Source organism: Microcebus murinus, chromosome X (genome assembly GCF_040939455.1).
Source record: "Microcebus murinus isolate Inina chromosome X, M.murinus_Inina_mat1.0, whole genome shotgun sequence".
Taxonomy (NCBI): domain Eukaryota; kingdom Metazoa; phylum Chordata; class Mammalia; order Primates; family Cheirogaleidae; genus Microcebus; species Microcebus murinus.
The window spans coordinates 57771421-57784015 of record NC_134136.1 but is presented as its reverse complement, the minus strand read 5'-3'; the positions used below and the strand labels follow the sequence as shown (position 1 = coordinate 57784015).

Here is a 12595-nt window from a genome sequence, read left to right as displayed (position 1 = left end):
CACAAACACATGTACAAACACACATACACAAACACACATGTGGATACCAGGAAAGTCAGAAGGATCCATTTAATAGTGAAACACAACCACAAGGCTGTACTAGAGTTGTTTATTAGTGTGCATAAATGCTTAAAATTAATCACTCTGCTCAGGTGCTTTGCATAGTGCACTAGCAGGAAATGAAATAAAAATAACCTATACTGGAAAATTGTTAGGCAGTGATAGTCTATGCCTGCCTTCTTCCAAGGGCAAGAAAACACTGAAGGCTGGGGGAAAGTGGCATAAACTTTCTTAGGACTAGAGTGGAGACATTCCTTGCCATGGCTCCCTGTCCTTGTCCCTGAGAGTAGCCTTGCAGAATTTTGTTTGTTTGTTTACATAGATGTAATAAAACTACTGAAGGAATTTATTTTCACATCATGTCCCATAAACATTCATTCAGCTGCTTCTCAAATAGTAAGATGCATGGGTGCTGCTGTCACAAGTGTCCTTGAAGCGTTCAGGCTAACACAGGGTCAACTTGCTTTTACCCAAATGTGAATTTTTCATCTGTTGCTTAAAATGCCTTGTCCTATCATAGCCAATCAGACTCTTCATACTTTGTAAAGGTCTCCACTATGTCAACTTTTTATCTACGAGAGCAGCCTTGTGGATTTGGGAAGAGTTGAGATGAGGTTAGGACCAATACTTGATAGGTCACTTTTCTCCCCTCTTCCCACTACCCCATTTTGCCACAATTCTAGGAAATTGAAAGTGGTTCCATAGTATAATGAGGAAAACATGAACATGGAGAATGCCATTGGGCCTAGTTCTAGCTTGGGCAAGGGAATATTCTAGAACATCTGACTGAGAACATTGTAAAGAAAATTTAATAAGATTCTAATGGAGCTATTATTAATTTAGGGCTATAAGGCTGATGCTGCAGGAAAGTTCTGGAAAATCCCTGAAATTTTTATCTCCATTCATGCATGAACTGTTTTTGTATCTCCAACTATGGTTATCACTCCAAGTTGAGCCTTAGTTCTGGGAAAATGATCCTTTTGAGCAGTAACTTAATAGATTCTTGAGGAGAGACCCCCAAACATGCTACTTCTGTTAAAGAGACTGTGCTGGAGTTATTCAGAAGAAAAAGGGAAACTGTTATGATTGTGTCTGCATTTGTAGGATCTGAGGAGAGCCACTGTATGACATGATTTCTGTCATTTGCAGGGTATAATTAGAGGCACAGTCTCTTACCTGAGGTTATTTGAAAAGTGGTCTCTGTAGGCAGCCATATAATTGGCAAATATTATTTCAAGGACAGCTGCCCATGATACAGTTAGAGGGGCCCTGACCGCTAAGATTTTGCTTTTGGGGGAGCTCCTTAAGTGATGAAATTTGAGGGGCTTCATCCAGTTGGCATGTTTTCAAGTAGTTGGATGTGAGGCATGACTGGCATGAATATGAGAATATAACATATTCGCAGATGACAAATATAATGATGTGAGATACATACAAAATGGCAAGAGTTAAGCAGATGATCTGAGAAGCCACCTTTGTGTGGTGTGGTTTCATTGGCCAGCCAAATATGGTCTGATCTGAGGGACAGCCTCTGCCATTGGAGTGAACCTAGGGCTAGCTGGCTCAGTGATGGGACTGAAGTGAGGGGAGTTTCCCCACACCATGTGGCTTATTTAGCATTATTTAGAGAGTCACCTATCTACAGTGTGAGTTGATATGACTTTAGTGAAGAGAAGGCATGGACAGCTGAGACACTATGAAACCAGCCCTGGAGGGAACAGCAGAACTTGGCAAAAGTGCTCCATGAACATCGAGATAATATTAAAGATATTAAGAGTAATGAAAACAATGAACATAGAACTAGCTACCATGTCAGCATTTACTGTGTACCAGGAAGCATTCAAACAACCTACCTTCTATATGTATTTTCAGTATTTCATTTAAACCTCACAATAGCTTTGGAAAGTACACATAATCCTCATTTCACAGAGGAAGAAATTGAGGCTCAGTGAGGCTAACAAATCATGTAGATATTAAGTGGTGGAGTAAGGCTTAGGACCTGGGGCTCCAAAGTCCATGATCTTTCCATTATACTGCTCAACTTTCAAGAATACCTTATGAGCTTCAGATGCAATTAGTCCTAATTTTTTTTTTCCTCTTGGCTTCTGCCAGAGGAAGAATCACTTATTAGCTGCAGAGGGGAGTAAGGAAGAAGGATCTGAAAGGAAAAAATACAATTCAAATAAACTACAATTGCATTTTGTCACAAAGTTTTCTCAAACCTATTCTCAACTAAATGTCTCTGTAAGTCTCTCTAGTCTATTTCTTCCTTTCTGTGCCCACTTCTGTGCCTTGGTTCAAGCCTTCTCATCTATACTGTTGAAATAGTCTGTTAAATGGCCTCTCTGCCTCTAGTCTCTCCTATTCTATCTTCTATTTACAGATATTCTCTAGTGATATTTTTAAACACAGGCCTGATTCCTTAGTTCAAAACCCTTCAATAGATTTCCATTGCCAAAGGTATAGGAGAACATCAATTATTGGGTCTTTAATTAACTTTTCCAGCCTTATGTATTATTACTATGCTTCTAGCTATAATAAACTACTGTAGTTTTTCAAACACTGCATGCTCTCTTGGGACATTGGCATCCATTCCTATTTTAATTTTACCTGCATTAACTCAACTCTTTTCCTAAATGTAGATCTTATTTGGGCCATCTTTTTCTACATGTAGACTACTAAGTATTACTGAGAAAAGAGTCTCACAGCTATGTGGATTTATGCCTCTACATATTTTTTCTTCCAATTTCTCTTGAACTCTCTATGCTGTCTGATAATCCCATATTTTCCTAGACTACTTTCTCTCCTTCATCTCCCATAATAATTTGTTGAAACTTCCATGAGCCTCCCATCTTCTACTCCATTACTTCCACCTTCATTCTCAGTACTTGACCTCCTTACTACCCCAGAAAATAGAAGTCTTCAGATTGGAACTCTTAAACTTCCTATCCCTTCCTCCTATAAACATGTATGCAGTTGGCCCATTATTGCTTCCTTTCTGCCTGCCTCAGCAGAAAAGTATCCTTCATTACATCTACGATTATCCTTTTACCTGTGCTCTGGATTTCATTTCCTCCCACCTGCTCTGGAATCAAAATATTTTGTTTTATTTTATTTTTAACATCTCACTTCTTTTTTCTACTTTCTCTTTTTCCTTATTCTATAAACATGTTTAAGGTTTTTTCCTCCACTATTCTATCCCTTTATATCACAATTCAACCTCTTGAAAAATGTATTAATTATTAGCTGTAGTCTTCACTAATCAGAAAGAGTCTGTATGAAAAGGAGTTAGAGATTCAGAAGGTAATATCTGTGAAGGGGTTTATGTTGAGGGGAGGATTAAAAATAGATGTTAGGCGGGGATGGAGAGAGGAGTAAAAGAAAACAATAAATTGGAAGGGCAGCAATAAATAGCTTTGGTAATAAACTAGTGGGTACTGGAAAAAAGACAGTATGAGGTTGCTACATAAAACATTCGCAGAGCAGAGCAGAATAAAGAGAGAGACAAAGACAAGAAAATAAATGCAACAGGCTCCCTGCAGATGGAGTCTCAGTCACAGAAGTAGGAGGAATAGAGACATGGGTAATAGAAATTTAGATTGATCAGAGAGGAATAAGATTTGCTTGCTCCTTTCTCTCCTTTCAACTTTAACTCTTTTTCTGTATCTGGACTTATCCTTTCCTTCTGCCTCTCATGAAGAAGCCCTCACCTCCTATCCTGCCAGAGTTAGCCACTGCATGTGCATAGTTAGCTAATTCCACCTCTTTCCGCTTTGTCGGGATCTTGCTTCAGTTCTTATCCTGCTTTCCATGCTTTAAATTGTATCTTATATTTTCAATCTCTCTCCTTCCGTTTTCTTGCCTTCCTCTTTGCTCCTCTGACTGCTTTTCTAATGCAAATATATATTTATTTTCTACTTTGTACCAAGTTCCTTGCCTTATGCCTACAATCATATAGAGGATTCTCTAATTCTCAAAATTTGTATTCCTTAATCTTGATGAATTCATGAGCTATCTCATTCCTCACCTTCCCTTTATCACCAAACATCACTAAAAAGTACTCTACATTGTGGCCTCTACTTTCTCACCCTCCTATCTGGCTTCTGTACCTTCCAGTTTACTGAAACATCTTGTTTGAAGGTTTGTAATTACTTCCTAAGTGTCACATTGAATGCTTCTTGGAACTCATCCTCCACCATATATCTGAAACATCTAGTATTAGTAATCACCTTCCTCCTTCCTTAAATTCTTTCTTCCTTTGGTTTCAATAATATTTTAGTCTCTGTATTCTTCTACTAACTCCCATACAACAGCTTTTTTCCTTAATCTACTCCTTTCTCTTCATACACTGTAAGTGTGGGCATTCTCCCTGGGCACTCCTTTTGCTCTTTTCTCTGACTTTGGAGATGGTGATTTCACACACCCCTATAAATTTTACCATCCCCTTTATGCACTTGACTTCCAATATTTATCTGTATTTATGCCCTCTCAGACCTGTGTATCCATGTATTTGATGAATGTCTCAACTTGGAAGGCTTCCATGCACCTTATGTTCAGTTATATCCAAGGCTGAACCCATTTCCTTTTGACCAAAGCCAGCAGGCCCCCTTCTTTCTTTCCTTTGATGAGAGTATTGCTCCCTTTCCTAGTCAATCAAATAAAGCATTTTATATTTACCTTTAACTCATATAAGCCTCATCCATCCACTTTTTTTTTAAGGGCACAGAATCTCATGCTATATTGCCCAGGTTGGCCTTGAACTCCTGGGCTCAAGAAATCCTCCTATCTCAGCCTCATGAGTACATCCACTCTTTCAGTAAAGATTTGAGCATACCTCCCATGTTACTTCTGGTTTAAAACTTCCAAAGCCTTACTCTTTACTGTATAATAAAGTCTAAACTCTTTTGCTTAGCAATAGGCTCAAAAGCATGCCTCCACCTTACCTTTCCTGATGTATGTCACTTGCAGGCCATCTTTCAGCCAAAAGAAACTAGTCATTCTGATAAACACTCTAGGACATGCCCTTAAACTTGTGTGCATTTTTTCCTGCTTTTTGGAATATGATCATATCCCATACCACATTTTGCTTATTATTAAAATCCTGCCTATGTCTTCAAACCTAGCTCAAATTCTATCTTAAAGCAATATTTCACATTTCTTCTTACCCATGAATTAAACTTATCTATTTCCTCTACGTCCGTAGCATACAGTTTCTTGCTTCTAGTACTTGCCAATTATTCACATGAAGTAGCTAAGTTTGAGTTTCTTGTTATTTAAAAGGAGGAAGAGACTACAACAGAGGGGTAAAGCTTTCGGTTAAACATCATCATGCAAATGCATAAAAGATAGGAGATCTGAATCGAAAGATACGATAAAGGATGACAATTAGTGAGGAGAACATCTTGGATTTATAAATTAAGGGTATAGTGTCCTTTCTTCATAAAGTAGAATGGTTTGGAGTAGAGGGACATTTCAATTACAGCTCAGAAAAGGGAATAGAGCCAGAGACAATTGGAAATTGACCAATGAAGCTGAATACTTAGAAAATTGTGTGCAAAAATATAGACTTGAAAGAAGATTATTTGGAAGCATATGCTAACACTTTGCAATATGTTTACATAAAAAAGAAGTGATCCAGTAGGGCCAGCAGGATTTATGTGCAAGAGAGAATACAGGTCCAACATATAAAATGAAAGATAGCACTTTTCTGATCATGCAATGGGTAATAGCTAAAATTAATTTCTTAAAAGCTTGGAAATTTGGAAGAAGTAAATGGAGGATGAGCAAATTCATATAAGAGAAGGCATTGAAAACAATGGGGAATGGTCAAGGGGAGAGAAGCCTAACTTTCATTTCAAGCTGTCAGAGAGGATTGGTACAGATGAAAAAATAATTTGAAGAAAGCTCTCAAGGAAAGAAATGAAGCCAAATGCTTTGAAGAGAAAAATAGATATTTTCAATTTCAGAACAAACTAATGTGGAGCACAGGACAAGAATAAAGAAATTAGAACAGAAATAGGGAAAATCAAAGAGCAAATGACAAATGTCTGCAAGAGACTTAAAGAGGGTAATATGGGAAAGCAGCAAAGGCAAGTAAAGCGACTGACATTTCCTCATGTGTAGGAAGAGAAGAATGTTGCCATGTGTTTGAGAGATTATAGACAGGTAGGTTAGGGTGACTTCAAGTCAGTTCTAAGTGCTCTTTATGGAGCTCTAATATAGGAAAAGATGTAGGCTAATATCAGGGTACGCGAAACCAAGCAGAAAATCAAGGAGTGACTCAGCAACAGACTTCACAGCTCAGAATGTGAGTGAAAATCATAAATAAGGTGTTGATGAGAAAAATCTGGATCTGCAGCCCTTATGGATGCAGCACAGTGGTAAATTTACCAGCTTTGGGGGCAGAGATGGGTTTTAGTCCCTCTTCTACTACGTAACCAGCTATATGACTGTGGGCAAATCTTTTTACCTTCTAAATTCTTAAATTTCTTATCTGCAAAGTGAATTAACATTGCTGCGAAGCTCAAATGCGATAATATTTATGAAAATATCTTGAACAAAATTTAGATATGATTATTCCAAGACTTTTTTGGATGGGCTGAGCAAACAGCCCATCTGTGGGTTTCTGTGGTATATGGAATAAAAAAGAAATGACCAATGTAATAAAAAAAAGGAGGGTGAATGAATGTTTGAGCAAAGAAAATCTTAGAAACTGGAAGTCATTGACATTTCTAAACAATGTTTTTCAAAATCTTCCTATTAAGGCTCATGGTGGCATGATTCATGATGCATGAGACACATCTAAAGGATGTCTAAAGGAGTGACAGGTGATCAGTGAACGTCAGAGATTATGTAAGAAGCCAAAAGATATTTATTATCTTTAAATAAAAACGTTTGGCTTGAACAAAGTGCAATTTTATATACTGTACAAAGCTATTCTGGAATGGAGAATATGAATATGAATAAAACATAAGTGTGTACCTTTTGACCCTCTCCCCTCCATATTTCTCTGTGCTCACTGAGTATTAGGAATAAAATGAATGACGCTGAGGGTGAGATCACCTTGCCCTTGAGAGCTCTTATTATACCTGTGCTAAATACCCTGCTTTTGAAAAAATATATGTTGAATGTGAATGAAATTGCATATAAAAATGAAAAAAGAAAGAAGTACTCTATGACACAGGTCATGTCCAAAACCCTATTACTTCAGGTCCACATGAGCTCTCAGACTATTGCCCTAATCATATTGCCCTGTGTCCAATCTTAAACCTGTTCAATCAATTCTTCACATTTGTTGTGAAAGTGATCTTTCTAAAACGCAATTTGAACATTTGTTAGCTTTTTCAAAAACCTTCAATGATTACCCACCACCTATTGCAGGAGTCAGCAAACTTTTTCTGCAAAGGGCCAGATAATACATATTTTAGGCTTTGGAGGGCCTATACAATCTTTGTAAAATATTCTTCTTTGCTTTTTTTATTAACATCCCTTAAATATTTGAAAACCATTCTTAGTTTATAGGCTGTACAAGCCAAGGGCTGGATTTGGCCTTTCAGACTGTAGTTTTTTGACCTATAGAATAAATAATGTGCAAGCTCATTAGTAGAACATAGCAGTCTCTCCATAATCTGGCCTACTGCTTTTTTCTCAGGTCTTGTATGTTGCCAAAAACACTTCCCACACCTTCTGCTGCAGTTATGCTGAATTGTTGGCAGTATCTGGAAGTACACCAAGCTGGGTTTCGTACCTCTGTGCTTGTTCACATTATATCCACTAACATTGTGCTCCCTTATCCAGCTGGCAAACTCTCTCTCAAGACTCTGATAAAATATTAAATATTTCTTGACTGGCCCAGTTAGAACGGGTCTCTGTCCCTTATACAAATGTGGATCACAGTATCTATAATGCTTCGTTGTGCTTGTTTGCTCTCCAACTCCAATGTGAGCCTCTCAAAGGCAGGAAATGTCTTACTTGGATTTGCATCCCTAAGATACAGTAGCCACTCAAGTAAATGTTTGTGAAATGTTTGGCCCCAGGCATAGTGTTATCAGATCATCCCAAATCAGCAATAGCATAAAAAGAAATGAAGAGAGAATCAGTAGTGCTCTGAATTGTGAGTGACCCATGCACAGAAGACAGTTATTAATATTACTTTCATAATCCCACTGTTGCACTCTTGTACTCTTTGCTATGAGAAGTCCTCATATACCCCCTAGGGCATGAGGGGGTTAGCAGAGACACTCATGGAGGATTTTTTTTTCCAAGCGATTATCCCATCTAACAGTCCCTGTGTTTTTAGAAATCTAAATGGAGACTCAAAAATGTATCTTTCAATAAATATACTTTAAAAAGTATGGTCCTAGGTCTTTTAGTATTATTAGTGATAGAATGATGACCTAAATAGGTGTTGGTGAGCTGCCCTTGGAATGTAGTCACCCTATCTCAGTGGGGAAAATGTGCTCTGAGTTCCAAGCTGATGACTTATGCGTTAGCTTTTGGACATAACTCATTCCTAAGTTTGGGGCTGTCTCTACTTAAAATATATCAAGCACCCGTCAGAGGAACTGGAATAGGAGTCAGCCAGATTAAGAGCAAAGCCATAAAAATGAGAGCCAAAGGGAAATATCATATTACTGTGTTTCTAAAATTAGAGAATGGACTACTGAAGCTTCTCATTCTAAACTCTGAAGGGGAAGATGTATAAAGGAAATAGACTTTAGAAAACAAAGAATGGGAGTATTTGAGAGCTTTTAGAAAAAAGAAAATAACATAGTATCTAACATTTATCCAATGCTTACTGTGTGCCAGGGACTGTTTTAAACACCTTGTATGGACTATGAATGTAATCCTTCCAAGAATGCTATAAGAAGAATACCATCATTATCTTTATTTTACAGATGGGGCAAGTGATGCACAGAGCAGTTAACTAATTTGCCCAAGATGCCGTAGCTTGTAAATGTGGAGCTTTAATTTGAACTAAATTGTTCTGATTCCATTGTCTACAATCCAAGCAGCTTCTGATTATATATGTAGAACTGACAGGGACTTTTTCCCGGCCCTCTCAATACCTAGGAAAACTGATTCAGAAGAAAATCCATAATGAAGGAGGGTCAGGCTGGATCAATGGAGAATTGTTACTTTCCAATGATTTTGCCTTTTGTTCTTTGGGCAGCAAATCATATCAGTCAAGGAGTAAGCATTACACTCCATTTGTCCATGGTAGTGGCAAAAGACTTATGGCAAAAAGAGATAATTTTCTAGTTTTTTGACACTTTTTTGTACTTTGATTTTATTTTCTTCAAATGATATTTATTTATTTATAAAATAGCTTTTATGTTAACATTCACAAATGATAACATATCCATACTGCAACAAGAATTCCTCTCTGCTTTTAAAAGTCCAATACCCTTAGTTTGATCCAAGCTCCATTGAGGATGAAATGGTTAGTTTTTTTTCTTGTTTTTTTTTTTTAATTTTAATATTAATATCTTTTCTCTCTCTCTCTCTTTTTTTAATTTAACCCAAGACTTCTGTTTTGACTAGAGAAATGGTTAGTTTTTAATTTGGGATCTTCAAATAATAGCTAATATTTCAAAAAGTCCAAATCTAATTATATATTTTCCAAGAAAAGGGATAAAAAAACTAATGACGTTGTTATTTGCTTTTGGCCAAAATTTTAGTACCTAGGCCTAGTTATGTCATGCCAATACACAAATCTGAATAGCAAAAATTAGGAGCTAATTATTCTTTATAATAAATGCAATTTGGTAAACATAATTTTTGAAAAACACAGGACACAGGGGAGTAAAAAAGAGGGCCTTAATGTTTAAAAAAGTTGGAATGTAGGGTTTTTGTTTTTTTGTTTTTTTTAGAATCTGGAAGGGATCAACTTTTAGAAAGGAATCCAAAAAAATAAAAAATAAAAAAAATAAAAAAGACAAGGATAGGAAATATCGTAACTGGAGAGCCATCTACTCAAGAAAAAGCTGTGGGAGGAAGGAAGTTTTAGAAGGAAGACATGTATGTCTACCTTCTGAATGTTCTATAACAGAAGAATTCTGGAGTCAGTTGGTCAAAGTTAAGATGAGAAAAACAATCAGCAAGTTACCATGATACAAAGTGTATAATAAATGTTGGCTACTTACAATAGAGAGTGTGTACGTCATCTTATTAAATGGGGAAAAAAGAGAAGAATAATCATAATCTTGGCCATGAAGACTCTTAGAAAGAGCTGAAATGCTAAAGCTCATAAATGTGTATGAGAAGTGGGAGTTGAAATGGCCAGAGGGTTGCTAAAGCACATCATGGAAGAGAAGGCAGAGAAATAAGAGAAGGCAAAATAATAACAAATACAGCTTAGATATTTTTATATGAAATTGATATGATGGAAATTTAATATTTGTAGAAACAATGCTGTTTGAGAAAAGATTTATTAATATTTATAATATGCAAAATACTTTAAAATAAAAAATTATAAGCACAAACTGACTTATTTATAAGCACTTATTAAAAGATAAAGTGCTTTACATACAAAAGCTACTTCTAGCCATGAGATGTTATCACTTAAATGTGGGAATTGAGGGGCCATTTGTCTAGCAGGTTCAAATTGGGGCAAATGCCTATAACATGTGATATGGGGAATAAATGCTGTATTATGGTTGCATAACCACTGTCTTATATATGAATTTTATCCACCATGTGTGATAAGTACAAATAATATGTTTGATTAGCAAAATTTGTGGCTTATGCCCCAGAGACAAGCTTTCCTTGATGATTTACTATAACTGTTGTGCTCAACGTCACATACCTGCTACCATTATTCTCTCTGTGAACTGTTTTGGGCACTTTCATGGCTTTAGGTCATAATTGGCTTGGCGATATGTTAATATTCATGATAAACTTGTTAATGAACACCTACCTAGTGGTGACCATGGAGAAAATACTCACCAAGATTTTTGTTGTTGTTTGTTTTAAAAAACATAAAGTGAAACGAGTCAAGTTTTTGTTGTTTTTCCTGCACATTGGAGAAGTTTAGAGAGAGCTATTAGGATTTTTCATTTCCTTTGGCTAACTTGCGAAGTGCACCTTTTACATCCTTATTTCTCAGGGTGTAAATGAGAGGATTTAACATGGGAGTAACTGCTCCATAAAATATTGAGATAACTTTGTCTTCTTCCTGGGATTCCTTTGACTGAGGTTTCAAGTACATGTAGATGGCTGTTCCATAAAATATAGTGACCACAGTCAGATGGGACCCACAAGTAGAGAAAGCTTTGAGCCTGGCTTCCACAGAACGGATCCTCAGCACAGCAGCCACAATGCGGAAGTAGGAAATGAGGATGAAGGTGAAGGGCAGGGGCAGGGTGAACACACTGATTACCAGACCCAGGATCAGAGTGATAGGGGTGTCAGAGCAGACGAGCTTCAGCAGGGCCTGGATCTCACATGTAAAATGGTTTATGACATTGTGTCCGCAGTAATGAGCAGGAATTGCAATGACTGGTGTGACTGCTACTAAGAAGGCACTGGCCCAGGTTCCCAAGGCCAACTGTATGCAGACTTGATTGTTCATAATGATAGTGTAACGCAGGGGATTAGAGATTGCAACAAACCTGTCGTAAGCCATGACAGCAAGGAGGAGACACTCTGTCATCCCCAGAAAGAGGGATGTGGTCATCTGGGCATAACAGCTGGTGTAGGAGATGGTGGGGAAGTCCTTGAAACATTGGGCCAAGACATAGGGCTCCCAGCTGGTGGAGTAACAGATATCAAGGAAGGATAAGTTACTGAGAAAAAAATACATGGGAGTATGAAGTCGAGAATCCCATCTCACTACAACAACAATAAGGCTATTCCCAAACATTGTGACCAGGTAGAAAAACAGCAATCCTAAGAAGAAGGCAATCTGAATTTGAGGGTGTTGAGAAAATCCAACAAGAATGAATTCAGTCATTTCAGAGGCATTGTCTCTCTTTAGATTGCCCATTTAATTGTCTCAATTGCTGGGATAGGAGACAAAACATAATGTTATCTACCTGAAGAAATCAGAGGAAGAGCGTCTCAATAGCCTATTACAGTTCATGTTCTGGAGCTCTAATTATTTGTTTTACTGGCTTAGGTTTGTCTGTTCAAGTATCCAATGGTGGAAATATATATTCTCTTTGTTTTTCTGTCTTATAGAAACTTATATGGCCAGAAAAGACTGATTAAGTTATATGGACTGCTAGAGCCCAAATAGAGGTATTTATATCTGATCAAGTAAGACAATCAATCATAAACAGAGTCAAGCAGAATTTTTACTCTCATAAATGGGCATAGCCAGATGATTGACTTTGCCCTTGATCCCTGCCCCCAAAAGAGGCAAATATGCTACCTCTCCCCATCTAAAATGTGTTTATCAGTTTTATTTAAGTTGATTTACTAATTTAAGAAATAATTTTAAAATTTAAACTCAAGGATTCAGTTGTGAATGCTTGAAATACTTTTCAACCTTTTTTTGTTTCCTATATGTCATATTAGAACCACTTCTGGATGG

The 12595-nt window shown here is 37.1% G+C and overlaps 1 protein-coding gene across 1 annotated transcript; it reads right to left on the bottom strand.

The window, feature by feature from the left end:
* Nucleotides 1-11104: 11104 nt before the first annotated feature.
* LOC105871459 (olfactory receptor 13H1-like) lies at nucleotides 11105-11923 on the bottom strand. Its single transcript, XM_012764804.1, has one exon. The coding sequence runs from the start codon at nucleotides 11921-11923 to the stop codon at nucleotides 11105-11107; it is 819 nt and encodes a 272-aa protein (XP_012620258.1).
* Between the last annotated feature and the right edge of the window lie 672 nt (nucleotides 11924-12595).